This window comes from Sturnira hondurensis, unplaced genomic scaffold (genome assembly GCF_014824575.4).
Source record: "Sturnira hondurensis isolate 20B ecotype Veracruz unplaced genomic scaffold, ASM1482457v3 Scaffold0015056, whole genome shotgun sequence".
Taxonomy (NCBI): domain Eukaryota; kingdom Metazoa; phylum Chordata; class Mammalia; order Chiroptera; family Phyllostomidae; genus Sturnira; species Sturnira hondurensis.
In genome coordinates this window covers 2,369,913-2,387,138 of record NW_028087687.1, presented here as the reverse complement: position 1 = coordinate 2,387,138, position 17,226 = coordinate 2,369,913, and the positions used below count along the sequence as shown (strand labels likewise).

The window sequence follows — 17,226 nt, the reverse complement described above, 5'->3', positions numbered from 1 at the left end:
CCAAGGCTAGCTCTATCATTCAGTGATATTAATGAATATTTGCAGTGTTAGAAGTATGTTTCTTTTATTCATTTGGTTTTCAGATTATCAGTTCTGTTCTCCCCTTCTTCCTGTTCCCACTCTCAGACTCTTTAACTAGTTCCTCCTTCATCTGGAGCATTCTACAAGTTAGAATGCCTCAGGACTAAGTCCTGACTTCTTTTTTTTTTCCCCCATTAATACTTTCTTCCTGGATGAGTTCATCGGATCTCTGAACTTCATGGTTTACATACTAGCAGCTCACACGTGTTTCTTTCTTGAAGTCTAGACTCATGTTCTATTGCCTATTTAAACATCCTTGAGGAATATAATGGACGTTTCAGACTTAAACAAGTTGAAAACTGAACTGATATTCCCCTAACCAAAAACCTGCTTCACCCATCTAAGCTTTTGGCAACCATGTCCTTGCAGTTGCTTAGCCCAAACTTCATCATCATCCTTGGTTCTTCTTTCTCAGGTACTCTGTACCCTGTCTTGCGTATCCTATTGGTGAAACTTCCAAAATCTTAGCAGTAACTTCATTACTACCACCTTGGTCCAAGTCACATTACCTCTTGCCTGAATGATTACAATAGCTGCCCCACTGCTTTTGACTTTTCCCTACTTGGTCTCTTCTCAATGGCCAGAATGGTAACCACCCTCCCCCTTAAAAACAGAAAAAGCTCCAGACTAAAATCTTCCACTTACTTTCCTTTTTGCTCAGAGTTAAGCCAGCAGGACTACCACTCATGATTATCTCTCCATAGATAGTTGGAAGATTATGGTGTATATGATATATAGGAAGAGAACTTGAATTTTTGTACCAAGACTTTTAATCAACTATTCCCACTTCTAAGACAAGTGAAATAGCTGACTTTAGTCTTATTTGCTATCTATATAATTGGAATATTGAAAGATGTTAGAGACACATCAGGTAAAATAAGTGAGATTGATACCCTCTCCTTTCTGCTCCTGGGTTTGTTCTCTCTTTTGCCCTCCCCTGCTTTATTGAGGTATAATCCACATTTAATGGATATGCATGTTTAAGCATGGATGTTTAGACCTCAGAACTGGGATTTGATGACTATAGGATAATTGCCTTAGAAGAAAAATAAATTGAATAAACATTGAATAATTTTGGATAAGTATGCTAGAAAACAGTTTGGTCTTTTATTAATACTTATGCATGGCCCTGGCTGGTGTGGCTCAGTGGATGGAGTACTGGCCTGTGAACGAAAGGGTTGATGGTTTGTTTCCCAGCAGGGGGATGCACGAGAGGCGACCATACATTGATAATGCTCTCCCTCTCTTCCTTCCCTTCTCCTCTAAAGATAAATAAGTAAAATCTTTTTTAAAAAAAGAAATTAGGATATTGGCAGGGGTAGGTAAGTGTTGTGAATGGGAGGGGCACAAGTAATCTTTTTGGCTGAAAATGCTCTATATTTTGACCTAGGTGGGGTTGTGTGGGTCTATAATATATGCAAATTAATCCAGCAGTATAGCATTTAACTTTGCTTATTATACCTTAAAAATTTTAAACAAAAAACTGCCATTCTCTTTAGCATTGAGTTTTGCATAAACATAGATGATTTATGATGGTCTTCTTGAAGATCCTTAATAGAAAAGTTAATTAATACAAACAATTCACATGCTCATTCTACATGCTGAAGTCCCTGAAGTCCCTGAAGTCCCTACCTACTCAGTCCATATGAGTGAGTGTTTAATTAGCCATATTAACGTCTTACTGCTTTGAAATCTGAACAAAACTAATTAGAGGAAGATAGGTTTATGTGGTACTCATTCATACTATCCACTGATTAATTAAAATTAGCTAACACGTTTTGAGAAAATTTCATATATTATTTGCCTTATTAGGATTTGTTTTTAATAGATTTAAACTAATGACACATTGAATCCTAAAAATCTCCATGCAGTATGAATTAGTATTTTATGGAAATAACAGTAAGTGGGAAAAATATTTTATTTTTCAGTTATATACATTTTCACATTACTAAATTTAAATGCAAAAACTAATGTAGAATAATAAAAAACATACATTTTAATAAAAAATTTTAATTGCCATACAATATTATATTAGTTTCAGGTGTACAACATAATGATTAGACATGTAACTTACAAAGCATCACCCAGTAAGTCTAGCACCCATCTGGCACTGTATACATTTATTATAATATTGTTGACTACATACCCTATGTGGTACTTTACATCCCTGTGAATGTACTCATTTGTTTATACCATTAAAGAGGTTAATAGTGTTTACAGTGTTTAGGAAGCCAAAAAAGTAGGTTCATTTTGATACTAGTTTTATTACCACTAATTTTTTTTATTTTTCTAAAGATTTTATTTACTTTTTTTTTTTTTTTTTAATCTTTTAGAGGGGAAGGAGAGAGGGAGAGAAACATCAATGTATGGTTGCCTTTTGTGCGTCCCCTGCTGGTAGTTAGCCTGCAAGGAACTGCCCTGCAACCCAGGCATGTGCCCTGACTGGGAACCGAACCGCGATCGTCTGGTTCGCAGGCCCGCGCTCAATTCACTGAGCTACGCCAGCCAGGGCTTAGATTTTATTCACTTTTAGACAGAGGGGGAGAAATATCAAGGAGTGAGAGACACATCAGTTGGCTGCCTCCCACATGCCCCCCAACCAAGGACCCGGCCTTCAACCCAGGCTTGTGCCCCAACCTGGAATCCAACCAGTGACCCTTCAGTTTACAGGCCAGAGCTCAATCCACTGAGCCACACCAGCCAGGGCATAGCTTTATTACCACTAATTATTTAAACAATGTCATAGTTCACTATTAATTTTGTTTTCAGATATCTTTATTCAGCCAATTTTTAATGATTTATATACACCTCCCAACATGTTATTATTTTCAAGCATGTAGAAAAGTTAAAACTTCTCATTGAGATTGTTATAAATTCAATCTAAAATTATAGATCCAGATTTTTTTTTCTTTTAAGGGCAAACATTCCCTTTTAACATGTTTAACTTTAGGTCCTTAATTTCTGATTCTTGAAGTGATAACTCCAGAGGGTCTAAAGTAGTTTGTGAGTGTCTTCCCAATAAAGAAATGGCAAATAAAGGAAGTATAAAGTATTTCTAATAAAAACCTATGATCCTTGGCTGGGTAGCTCAGTTGGTTAGAACATTGTCCTGATATGCCAAGCTTACAGATTCAGTCCCCAGTCAGGGCATAAAAACCAACCAATAAATGCATAAATAATTGGAGCAATGAATCGATATCTCTCCCCCCTTTTTCCGATCTGGGTTGGGGAATCAGTAAATAGCCCTGGCTAGTGTGGCTCAGTGGTTGAGTGCTGGCCAGCAAATTGAAGGATCACTGGTTCAATTCCCAGTTTAGGGCATAAGCCTGGGTTGTGGGCTGGCTCCCCAGTAAGGGGGTGTGCAGGAGGAAGCCACTCATTGAGATTTTTCTCCTTCTCTTTCTCCCTCCCCTCCCCTCTCTCTAAAAAATAAATTAATAAAATCTTTTTTAAAAATCAATTAATAAAATTTAAAAAATAACTTATGTAGCCCTGGCTGGTATAGCTCAATGGATTGAGCTTGGGCCTGCGAACCACATGATTGTGGTTCAATTCCCAGTCAGGGCACATGCCTGGGTTGCAGGTCAGTTCCCAACAGGGTACTCACGAGAGGCAACCATACATTGATATTTCTCTCCTCCTCTCCTTCCCTTCCCCTCTAAAGATAAATAAATAAAATATTTAAAAATAAATAAATAAAAAATAAAAATTAACTTATGGATTGCTAAGGGAAGAGTTTATCACTTTAAACTTTTAAAAATAACATTGTAATCTCACTGTTTTAAAGTATACAGTTGAGTAATAAGTATATTCACATTGTTGTGCAACCAGTCTCCAGAACTACACCCGTCCCTTTTAAGTCTTTTTTTTTTTAAAGCAGTTTTAGGTTTACAGAGAAAAAGGTACAGAGATTTTCCATATACTCCCTGCCCCCACACAGGCATAGTCTACCCTATTATAAGCATCCTCAGCCAGATGGTATGTTTATTATAGTTGAACCTACATTGATACGTCCCTGTTACCCAAAGTCCATTGTTTATATTATGGTTCACTCATGGTGTACATTCTTTGAACAGATTTATAATAACGTGTCCATCATGATATACAGAGTATTAGAAATTTAATTGTTACGTTTTAAAACAAGATACATAGTGATTATAGAATTCAATGCAGTATCAGTCTTGTTCTTTCTGATATCAGCTAGTTATATGAATGCTACTGAGATGTTCTTTAGTACTGTATTTTTTTAAATTTGTCTTAGAATCTGGAGGTACTGAAGAAGATACTTCTGTTATTAATCCTAATTTTCTTAGAGCTATCAACAATCACTGTTTTATACAGAGAGTAAAATATTGTTTACCAGAACCAATACCATGGAAAGAAATGAAATACTATTTTATGGGGTATCTTGGATCTTAGAACCCAAATTGACTTGAGCAAGAAGGTGTATATGTCTAAAATATAAAACATAACCTGACCAGTGTGGATCAGTTGGTTGGGTGGTGTGTTTCAAGGTGAAAGAATGACAGTTGGATTCCCAGTGAGGGTACATTCCTAGGTTGCAGGTTGGGTCCCTGATGTGGGTATGTGGGAAAGGCAGTGGATTGATTTTTTTCTCTACTACTCTTTCTCCCTCCATTCCCCTGCCCCTCAAAATAGATAAAAATTTTTAAATATTTGCAAAATATAAAAGGAATATACAAGGTCTGCCTGGAAAAAGTCCAGCTATTGTTAATATGATAAGGATAGTTTGCACAACATCGATGTAACCTGACAGCCAAGGAGGGTGGACTGGAATGTGCATGTGTAAACAATGACGACATCTCTGTAGTAGTCACTGGGGAGTGGTAGATGCCATTGAGTGAGCATATGTGGTGCGTGGCTGTCAACATTCAAAATGACCAGTCAGTAGAGCAGCGAATATGCATCAATGAAATTTTGTGCAGAGCTTGAACATTTTTATGAAGGTAGGTGGAGTGGGAGAAAGTGGTGGAGGGAAAATGGAGACAACTGTATGAAAAACAGTTTAAAAAACAAACAAAAAACCTTGAACATTCCTCTGGAAACTATTCAGATGATTCAGAAGGTGGTAGCTATGGGTAACTGGTGATTGGCAGCTTCATCATAACGATGCACCCACTCATGTATCACTTCTCAAGCCAAGTTTTTTGGTGAAACATCAAATCACCCAGGTAATTCAACCCCCTGCAACCCAGATTTGGTGCCTGTGACTTCTGGCTTTTCCCAAAACTAAAATCACCTTTGAAAGGAAAGAGATTTCAAACCACTGATTAGATTCAGGAAAATACTAGAGAGCAGCTGATGCAGATTCCAACAAAGGATTTTGCAGAGTGTTTTGAATTCTGTGAGGTCACAAGGTGCCTACTTTGAAGGGGACTAAGGTGTCACTGTCCTATGTGCCATGTTTCTTGTACATTGTATCTTCTTAAATGTCTTTTTCATACTACCTCATAATTTAAAAAATCCAAGGAAAATTTAAGTTTCGGGCACTGCTTGAACCTGATGTTTCAAGAGTTTTTAGGACACAGTCTCCCATTTCTCTGCTCTGATCTCAGACTCCAAAGTGGTATGAAGACAATTGCCAACACTACAAAGCCTTTGTCTTCACAATCTTCCCCAAACTTTTCAAAGTGAAAAACTTGGCAAAGTTTTTGCAAAACTGACTCTTTTTCCGTTTAGCTTCTCATTCCCCCTCTTCCAACCCATTGCAGCCACCATTGCATTCTTTCTTTTTCTGTGAATCATAGTATTTGTTTTTTTATCCCTGGCTTCATTTAAGACAGTGTCCTCAGGATTCATCCATATTGTAGCATGTGACAGATTTTCTTTTTAAGACTGAATAATATTTCATGGTATGCATATATCATTCATTGGTTGATAGAAACTTGAATTGCTTCCACATTTTGGCTATTGTGAATAATGCTGATTTTGAATATGGGTCCCTGCTTTTAATTATTTTGGGTATATATCCAAACTGCAGTTTGTCTGTTTTGAGGAATTGCCATACTATTTTTGTTGCAATCCTACCAACAGTGCACAAGGATTGCAATTATTCCAAATCTGGGTGTGTTTTTTTGCTTTATTTGTTTGTTAGCTTTTTAATAGTAGTCATCCTATTGCTTCTCGGTCTTTTGGCTAAGATCAAGTGTAGTATCTGTTCTTATCAGTTTAATAGTAGTCATCCTAATGAGTATATCTCGTTGGTTGGGTGTTGTTGGACAAAGTCAAAGATTGCCAGTTTGATTCCTGGTTAGGGTACATGCCTAGGTTGCAGGTTCTGTCCCTGGACGGGGTGCATTTGAGAGGCAACTGATTGATGTTTTCTCTCTCATTGATGGTTGTCTCCCTCTCTCCCTCCTTTTCCCCTCTCTCTCTTAAAAAAAAAAAGCTATTCTTAGTAAGACTCCCATGATCCCTGATCTAGTACCTTGTATTTTGAGCTCTGTGTATAATAATTTCAAAATAATAAAATTATCATAGAAAAAAAATAGGAAAAGTCATTCAGTGTAAAGAAGAAAAAATGATCGGTGAATATGTAATTCTAAGTTTTGTTAATTACATGATTAAACTAAAACCCGGGTTACTTTTCATTCCAGTAGTTATTATCTTTTATTCAAAAAACATCTACTTTGCTTTTATCATGCAAAGCTTTCTTAACTTGATATTTTCCTTTTTTTAAATTTTAGGGCAGCAGCAATGACTCTCCGCACGGTATTATTGTCGTTGCAAGCACTGTTGGCAGCTGCAGAACCAGATGACCCTCAGGATGCAGTAGTAGCAAATCAGGTAAGATTTTCTTTTCTGCTTTTAGAAGACTTTCTTATATTTAGCTTTTAGTCTCAAGTGGTTTGCAGTGTTAGTATACTAATATTGGAGCATACTTCTATTGGAACTCAATTTGGAAATGGTTTCCTTTCTTGATTTTTAGTGTACTAGCTTGATTGGATATAATCAACACCTGACCCTTAGTTAAATATCCAAGTCACAGACTTGAAATTCTTCTCTATGTATGTATCCTTTTCTCTTGTTGATGCCAGTTCCAACAAAGGATTTTGCAGAGTGCTTTGAACTGTGTGAGGTCCCAGAGTACCTACTTCAGAATCCTTTGTTGGAATCAGCATTAGCTAATTCTTTTTTTTAAAACATACTTTATTGATTATGTTGTCCCAGTTTTTCCTCCTTTGACCTGCTCCACCTGGTACTTTCATTCCCTCCAGCACTGCTCTCTTAGTTCAAGTCCATGGGTCATGCATTTGAGTTCTTTGGCTACTCCATTTCTTATACTGTTCTTAACATCCCCTGTCTATTTTTGTACCTACTAATTTGTACTTCTTAATCCCTGTACCTTTTCCCCTTTTTTTCCCTTCCCCCTCCCAACTGATAACCTTCCAAATGATACCCCTGTCCATGATTCTGTTTTTGTTCTTGTTTTGCTTAGTTTCTTTTTCAGATTCAGTTGTCAATAGTTGTGAATATATTGCTCTTTTTAATGTTCATAGTTTTGATCTTTTTCTTCTATAATTCTTTCATATAATAATGGCTTAGTGATGATGAACTCCTTTAGTTTTACCTTGCCTGGGAAGCACTTTACCTGCCCTCCCATTCTAAATGGTAGCTTTGCTGGATAGAATAATCTAGGTTGTAGGTCCTTGATTTTCATCACTTTGAATACTTCTTGCCAATCTCTTTAGCATGCTAGATTTCTTTTCAGAAATCACCAGACAGTCTTACGGGAACTCCTTTGTAGATAACTATCTCCTTTTCTCTTATTGCTTTTAAGATTTTCTTTATCTTGATCCCTGGCTGGTGTGGCTCAGTGGATTGAGTGCTGGCCTACGAACCAAAGGATTGCTTGTTTGATTCCAGTAGTCAGAGCACATGCCTGGGTTGCAGACAGGGTCACCAGCTGGGGGCACACAAGAGGCACCACACATTGATGTTTCTCTCCCTCCCTTTCTTCCTCCCTTCACCTCTGTCTAAAAATAAATACATAAAATCTTTTTTAAAAGATTTTCTTTCTGTCCTTAACTTTTGGCATTTTAATTTTGGTGTGGTCCTATTTAGGTCCATCTTGTTTGGGACTCGGTGCTTCCTGGGCTTGTATGTGTATTTCCTTCACCAGGTTAGGGCAGTTTTCTTTCATTATTTTTTCAAATAAGGTTTCCATTTTTTGCTCTTTCTCTTATCCTTCTGGCACTGCTATGATTCAGCTGTTGGTAAGTTTGGAGATAACCCGGCAGCTCTTGAGCCTATCTTCGTTTGGGGGGGGGGGTATTTGTTTATTTGTTTGTTTGTTTAATTCCCTTTTTATTCTTGCTGTTTGTTTGAATGCTTTTTTTCTTCCTTACATTCCAAATTGTTGGTTTGATTCTTCGTCTCTTCCATGTTGGTTCCCTGTAGATTTTTCTTTATTTCACTTAGTGTAACCTTCATTTCTGCCTAGATCTTCTTTATGCTTTAGAAGTACCCAGTGAGTTCTTTGAGCATCCTGATAACCAATGTTTTGAACTCTGCATCTGGTAGGTTGGCTATCTTCGTTTTAGTTCTTTCTCTGAAATTTTTTTTGTTCTTTCATTTGGGCCATATTTCTTTGTCTCCTCATTTTGTCAGCCTCCCTGTGTTTCTTTCTGTGTATTAGGTAGAGCTGCTATGACTCCCTATCTTAGCAGTGTGGCCTGTTGTAAGATGTAGAAAAGCCCATCTGTAAGTTACTTGGCCTGGAGCCTTTAGTAATGACCAGGGCAGGGCACCCCATGTCACCGCTCTGTTGCTGTGTTAGGGAGGGCTCGGGGAGGGGACAGTGCTGCTGTCTGGCCTCTGAAGTTTTGCCTGGGAGGAAACTGTCTCCTGGAACTCACCCTGATGCCAGTCATCTCAGTTTCTCCTCATTTGCCACTGGTGCCCTTCCAGCTTTTGCCCTGATGCTGAATCCCAGAGGGAGTGAAAGTCCTAAGTCTTTTGCAGACCCTTTTAGAGGAAACTCCTAAGAATCCCAGTTTCTTCTGCTGCCCCAGCCCCCACTGGTTTTTACAGCTAGAAGTTATGAAGACTTTTATCTCCCCAGTGCTGAAACCCTGGGCTAGATGATCTGGTCTGGGGCTAGGATCTTTTGCTCCCAGAATCCCACCTGATTTTTTTTATCCATCACATGTAGATGTGGGACTGCCCTTTCCACATCTCAGTACCACTCTACCAAGCCCCTCTGTGCCTCTCTACCCCTCCTACCTCTCTGGATGGATGTAGCTTCTTTAAATTCTTGGTTGTCAGACTTCCGTACAGCTTGATTTTCTGACTATTCTGAGTGATGCTTATTTTTTAGTCTAGTTTTAATTTTTTCTGTAGTTTGCAGAGGTGAGCTGTGTTTACCCATATCTCTATCATGAGTGGAAATCTTATTTATTTTTAGAGAGGAGAAGGGAAGGAGAAAGTAAGGGAGAGAAACATTGATGTGTAAAAGAAAAATGGCTCGGTTGCCTCCCACGTGTCCCAAACTAGAGGACCTGGTCAGCAACCCAGGCATATACCCTGACCAGGAATCTAATCTGCGACCTTTTGGTTTACAGGCCAGCACTCAATCTGCTGAGCCACACCAGCCAGCATTTCTTGTTGATTCTATTCCCAGAATCTCCTGTTATACTTCTCTGCCTCAGTACACATTTTTTGAAATTTCTCATTTCTACTGCTATGATAGAGCTCCCCCTTTTCAGCCTCTTCCTTACTGCATGTTCTATATGGATACCAGTTAGCTTTATAAAGTGCAAATCTTATTTTACTTTACTACTAAAAACTTACTAGCTCTACTATTACCTACTTGGTAAATCTAAATTCTTTAGTTTGCAGAGTTTTCCTTCGTGATTTGAACTGTCTGCAAATCCAGCTTAATTTTCTAAATTCTAATTGTTCTTCAAACTCGTGTTTTTTCGGGGTGATGTTCATTTCTATATGTCATGTTAGCCAATCTGCCATGTTTCTTCTACCTGAGGAAACTTTCTCTCTTAGCAAATTCCTCTATTTCCTTGAAAAGTTGTTCGCTCTTTCTTCTATGTATATATTTATGTTAAAATGTTCTATTTGTCTCAGAGTGCTTAGAATTATGGTTTCACATGTTATATATATGTGCTGTTGATTCGTTCTTGGTAATCAGGAGCTTAGCTTGAGTATTAGCTTTGATTTCCTATTTAGTTCCGAGCCACAGATGCTGAGGTAAATCTCAATAGTCTTAAAATATGGAAGATGTACTAAACACTTTTAAAAAGATATAAAGTGAATTGAACACTTATTTTAAGTGCATACTTTGCTTTATTAAGTAATAGAATATTTGAAAATAAATTTACCTCTTCTCAATGCATATGGGAAGTTTTAGGGTAAGTTCATAATCATCTCAAAACATGTGCTGTAAGTTAGGACATGTGCTATAAATAAGGGTTTTTTTTAAATCACTGTACACTGATACAACTCTAGCAAAACAGTGAAGTCTAGTTGTATATTCTAGCCTGAACTATGGTTAATACAAAAGTTTGGTCACATTTATTAATGTCCACATTATTTTAGAAACTAGTAATTCTGTTCAGTTGTGTAATGCTTGCCCTACACAGTGTTTAGAAACATCTCTAATTAAAAACAATTTCTGACATCTCACTTGACTTAGTATTCATTTTCTATTTGTTAAAATTGGAGATTAGAGTTGATAAATATTATTTGTCTTTGTTTTTGTTTTGTTAATATAACTTAAGAATTATAGCTTCAGGTTAAACAGTCTTTTCTTGAGTGACGTAGTTTACTTGCAGTGGGCAGTGAATCAGTAACATTTAAAATCTACATTAGTTTTATTTAGAAAAACCAGGTTATATTAGGCAGTTAGAACTGAGCTACTATACTGAATGTTACAGCTCTATTGTCATGTATGTCAATTTTTTTTCCCTTATATAGTACAAACAAAATCCTGAAATGTTCAAACAGACAGCTCGACTCTGGGCACATGTGTATGCTGGAGCACCGGTTTCTAGTCCAGAATACACCAAAAAAATAGAAAATCTATGTGCTATGGGCTTTGATAGGGTAAGTAATATAAAGGTATGCTGACTTAGCTATATTGATTGATTTGATTTTTAAAATTTTTATTAAGATTTTATTCATTTATCTTTAGAGGGGAAGGGAAGGAGAGAGGGAGAGAAATATCAATGTTTGGTTGCCTCTTGTGTGTCCCCCACTGGGAACTGGCCTGCAACCCAGGCATGTGCCCTGACTAGGCATCGAACCATGATCCCTTAGTTCACAGGCCTGCGCTCAATCTACTGGGCCACACCAGCCAGGGCGATTGATTTGATTTTTTTGTTATTTATTTTAGATAAAGAGAAACTTTGATTTGTTGTTCCACTTACTTATGCATTCATTGGTTGATATCTATATGTTCCCTAATGGGAGATCAAACCCACAGCTTTGGCATTTCGGGACAGCACTCTAACCAACTGAGCTACCCAGCCAGGGCAATATATTATTGATTGATTTTAAATGATTGAGGCAAATTGTTGGCTGACAAAATTTGTTCAGAAATACTCTAAATTTAGTATGTATGTATGTATGTATGTATTTATTTATTTATTTATTTACTGGTTAATAGATTGAGAGGAGGAAGGGAGAAAAAAACATTGATTTGTTGTTCCACTTACTTGTGCATTCATTGGTTGATTCTTGTATGTGCCTGACTGGGGATCACACCCACCCACAACCTTGGCATATCAGGATGACGCTCTAACTAACTGAGCTACCAGTATAGCACTCTAAATTTAGTTTTGATACGTTTTCTGTTATTAAAAATTAGTGATTTTTCTTTTCATCTTACTGATTTTAATCATTAGTTTTAGAAGCTTTTATGCACTACAGGTCAACAAAGAACAAAAACAAAGTATGGTTGGTTCTCAATATAAAGACAATGAATGATTCAATATTTTTCAAATCTTTCCTTGAAGAAAAAACAAAAAGTTTCCTTGAGATTTGATTTTTTTTGCGGGGGGGGTCCCCTCTTTTTTCTCTACAGAATGCTGTAATAGTGGCCTTGTCTTCAAAATCATGGGATGTAGAGACTGCAACAGAATTGCTTCTGAGTAACTGAGGCATAGTGAGAGAGCTGCTGATATAGTCAAGCTTGCCCTTCTTGAGGAGCATCAACATCTGTTATTTTTAGGATTCTGCATAGATTTCTTTTAAACTGGCATTCTTGCCTAATGTTGTTATCTAGGCACCATTGGAGACTGAGAAAAAAATCCCTGCTCTGTAAATAAAGCTAATTAAACGTCTGTAAATTTAAAAAGGGGAAATACTTTAATTTTTTTTCTTACTTAATAGTGTAAAAATTCTTTGAGCTAAGCGAAACCATGGAAAAAACATGCTACTTTAGTGTTTAGCAGTGTACCAAGACTAGCAAGAGTTTGCTTCAGGATTTTGTTGAATAATTAAGATAATATTTTGAGTGTGTCAGGACCATTCAAATTGTTGGTGTTGCATCACAGCTACCTTAACTGTTTTTAACATGGATCCTCTGTGCCTGTGAATTTACTTGCATGCTTGTACTTGACTTCTTAGGATGGGTAGCTGAAAAGACCACCATTTTAAGCTTTTGAGAATTCTTAAGTATGAGATGTATCCAGAATTGAAGATGGTACCTATTCAGAGCCTTTTTGTCCTAGTCAGCAATCTGGGACACCATATTTATTTTTCCCCTCTTACCGCACACAGCTAGTATGCTAATAGCAAATTCTTTGGGAAATGTACTGAGGGGAAGTATCCCTTGCTTCATTTTTAGGTCATCCTTGTGGAATGTTTTGTCACAATTCTTTACTCTTAAAAACGTTCCTATATTAACTAATAATGTAGAAATGGAGCTGCCAGTTTTGTTTCTCTTGCAAAACTAGTAAATACTTGATGTTGCAGTATTCCCAAGATTTAATGAAAGAACCCAACTTAATTTTTCAAGTGAATTTCGCATTTTTTTCTGTTTGTAAGTTGGTGAACATTTCTTTGAGAACTTGAAAGGATGAAATCAACTGTTTTTAGTTTTTTTGCCTTATTTGGCTTTTTAGAGATTGCTTTTTCAGATACTTTAAAGTCACTCTTGCTTACATTTCCCCCTATTTACACATGAAAGCTGTGTTGGTGTTTTACTGTACATACTTCAGATGCACATAGGAATAGCAGTGTGTTACAAATCTAGCTTTCTTTATGATGTTTCTGATAATATGGAAATTGAAAACTTCACCTTCTCTTGTACATAGACTTTCTATTCGTATAAAAGTTACATTTCATTCTAAGTTCTACAGTTTGAGAATTATTAGTTTTGCAGCTCAAACACTAATGTGACCATTTTGTGAAGGTAGAAATGGATTTACGCAGGCAATTCTATACATAGAAACACAGTGCTTATTAAAATTTTCAGGACCAATGCAAATAATAAAAATGTAATAGAACCGGAATGAATTAAAGTAAGGCTGTATATTGAAAGTCCTATTATAAAAGGTTTTTTTTCTTCAAGTGTTATTTATCCTAAATTATATAATTGTTTGGTGTTTGGAAAATAATTTTGAACCATAAATCTAGCATAATTTCATTTGACTTCTCAATAATCTTAGAAGCAATAAAAGAAACCATTGTTAAATATATGGTAATGTTAAAGATGTGATGGTTCTTCCAAAAACTTGTAAGGCTTTCCTAATCGATAGTAAACTCTTGTAGTTGATATTATTGCATACTAAACACAAGTTGCTATGTTTTTTTCTCTATATGTTTGCTTAAACATAAATTTCTTTATACAATCAACCTCTTCTAATTGTTGTAGTTTAGTTACTTTCTAAAGATGCCAAAGGAAACAAGATTTTTCTTTATTTATTTAAATAACTAAAACCTTGTACTTTTCTTTATACTTTGAAGTAAGGTTGGAATTGTGTGAAAGTGGACAGTTTTGTTATATTGTTGATTAGAGTTAATTTTTTTTAGTGGAGGGCAGCTTGGTAATAGTAATATTTGGATTATTTTAAGTATCAAACATCTACCCAGTTTACTATTTGCCTATATTTTCAGGGTACATTTAATTGTTCTGTGGTTAGACAAAGGAGAAAACTCAGAGGATATTAAATGTCAAGCATTACATACTTAGCTCTGGGAGGCAGCTAAACCTAGCCTTTGGTTTTTTATGCACATTAGCTATGTAGGGTATCTATCTATTCATCTAGCTATAGTGTAACATCCCAGTGCCCAGGAAATTAGTATGAGAGGTTCTCCATAATGGGTTTTTTCATTTCAAAATTTATTTACCTCATTTTTATTGTAATTTAATGTGATAATCTCCCATTCTGGGACATTTCCCACTGTCATCCTGTGTGATTTTCTTCCCACTACTCTTTAGGTAGATTTACTTCCCTAAGTATAGAAATTAAGGCATTTTTTTCCCTTCTGGTCTTATATACGTTTGGGAAAAGGACACAAAAGTACAGGTGTGGGAAAACAGGTACCCTGGTGAAAATTATTTTTACAATTCTCAATTTTTTAGGACTTTTCCGTTTTAAAGGCCTCAAAAATTATGGTAAAAAAAATACATTTAATGATACCCTTTTTAGAACAGGCAGTTTTGCTAGAAGTCACTGTTAACGCAATAGACTTTTAGTGTAATCAGGTCTATTTCATGAGTATGTACCTGACTTTTAAAACAACAAATAAGTAGTTGGATAGTATTTCACTACAGATTACTGAATGAATAGCTATTTGTGACCCAAATAAACATACAGTAAGTAGTATATAAATATTTGAGGAATTTTGACTAAATTAGATGCTCTGAGTTGGCTCCCACAAATGTTTGGAATTGTGACTAAGGTTTACTTAAACACATAATACATTCAAATATATATATGTTTGGGTTCTGAGTATTTTGTTTTTGAGAATAATCTGTGAAATGAAGACTGGTTTTTTGGGGGGGAAGTATTTCACATTCGTGATTGTTGGTGGCGCTTAAAACTATGCAAAATAATTTTTTAAAGTATCTATGAGAAAGAATTGGCAGTTAAAGTGGACATTGCTTATTTATGCACTACAGAATGTAGCATATCGTGTTACTGTTTAGGCTGCTTAATAAGTTTATCAATGTGAAGAGTAGATCTCGGCTGTAAGTGGAAGCCTGATTTGAGCTTTTAAAACTGCAATAGGAGTAAGGTAATATTTCCACATCCTGTATTTCCACAACAGAGGAAATAAAGCATTTTGTTGTTTCAAAGATTTAAGATGGGTTTGGGCAGGGAAGAGTTGGAGCCAGGTAAACTTGTACATATGTGGAAACAATGTTTGGATATAAAAAAGGAAGCCGTCTGTTTACAGTTAACTTTTATTTCATGGACTTTTACAAAATAATGTTATATTAATCACTTTTCTAGTTAAGGAAATTCCAATTCCAGGGTACAACCATTGATTTTTTAAAAATTTGCATTTCCATTTTTTCAGTACCAGTTTAAAATGAACACTTAATGTCAGCTACTTACTATCACTGGGGAAGAAGGCAACTTGAAGTACTTGCTGATAAAATAGCCTTTTCCCCAAATGCAACTTTTCTGCAGTGTCTACATATTCTGTCACATGTTCTACTTGCACTGTCACAGTATGAGTCAAAAATCTTGTGGCACAGGGATAGGAGAATGTCAGTATCTACCTTGTCCTGTTCTGTTACGGCTTTATTGGACTGCTACTCTCATAAACCTGTGACCATCACCTAAATGTAAGTTGAGAATGTGCCACCTAGTGCTTGGTTATTTTAACCATGCTGCTATACAAATATATATAATCAGGTGTGGCACAGTTTATCAGTTTGATTCTAGGGGGTGAGTGGATACAAATCATTGCACTGTGCTGTAACCCATCCTTGTGTGCTTGCTGTTACCTAATTTTTACAGGCATCATAATAAAAGCTAGACTATTTCTTCTGGGGGGAAAGATACTTATTTAATGTAACTTAAAGACTTTTCCAATAGAAAATGAAATACTATTGAAAATAATGTCTATTTTTTAGCTTTCAGCAATTGATGGTGCTTTGTTGTGGTGTCTGCTGGAAGTCTACTGCCATTATAGGGATTCTCATTAACCTCACCAAGAAAGAACCTTGCTTGTTAGCTTCTCTAGATCTCTATTCTAAACCATCTGTTAGTGATGATAAATTCTGTAGGAGGGTCTACCTTGAGCCGTTAACTTCCTGTATGGGGAAAATGGGTGGGTTACCAGAAAGACCATGAAGCAGGGTGGGCTGTGGGTGGAGGGTTGGGTATTTGTCTTGAGAATTAAAACTACGAAACATTTTTGTACACAACTGATTTTTTAAAAAATAAACACATTTTTAAAGATGTTGAATTTTTTTCCCCCATTACTGGGAATTCTTAAAAATAAATGCATGCATGTTTTCCCCCGAAAATGGTTTATATCTTCTTTCTGGGTACTTATCTATGGACAAGCAGTTCACATTACTTAAACCAGGTAGTGGTTTCTCCTAGACTGGTTTCAGAGTGATGAGCATATGATGATGTATGCAATAAGTTATATTGAGTCTTTGAATTTAAAAATGGGTGGACATTTAAAAATTCTAATTCAAAGTATATATTTGAAAATAGAACATTACTTGGCTAAGTTCTAATTCAAAATCAGAATAATCCAGACTTTGTTGGTACTGAAAGTAATTTTTTTAAACTATTTTCATATGTGCACACAGATCTTTCTGGAAAGGGTGCCTGTTTACAGTGGAAAGGACTGAATTATTTCAGAAAGTCTTAGGTCACTATCCTTGGATTACCCCTGGCTCTATTAGTAGTGATAATTAGAAGAACCTACATTGTTCAGGATTTGGAAGTTTTTACATAGCAAAACTAATTGTTTGTGTCTCTAGGGCATTTATAACCAGCTTTCAGCAGTCGTATGAATTTTTCTAGCTTGGAAATGGAATTGCTTCTGACTGGAATACTAGTATGAAGTGCTCTTTTCATGAGCAAGCTGGATCTTTACCTATTAAAAATCAAGTATAACAAATGAATTCAAGTGAGCTCTCATACCAGTTCCTACCAAAGGATGGCCAGATTTGAAGGATAGTAAACATTTGGTCAT

General features: G+C 36.2%; 1 protein-coding gene and 1 pseudogene across 2 annotated transcripts in view; both read left to right on the top strand.

Annotated features, from left to right (window-relative positions):
* UBE2K (ubiquitin conjugating enzyme E2 K) overlaps positions 1-16,475 on the top strand; it is a 60,558-nt gene extending 44,083 nt beyond the window's left edge. For both annotated transcript variants that reach the window (XM_037064306.1, XM_037064307.1), the window contains 3 exons: positions 6,789-6,888; positions 11,032-11,160; positions 12,140-16,475. In XM_037064306.1, the coding sequence (XP_036920201.1) occupies positions 6,789-6,888; positions 11,032-11,160; positions 12,140-12,214 (304 nt within the window). In that variant the 3' untranslated portion in view covers positions 12,215-16,475. The remainder of the gene's footprint in view (positions 1-6,788; positions 6,889-11,031; positions 11,161-12,139) is intronic.
* On the top strand, positions 6,218-6,331 carry LOC118999710 (uncharacterized; annotated as a pseudogene).
* Positions 16,476-17,226: the final 751 nt, after the last annotated feature.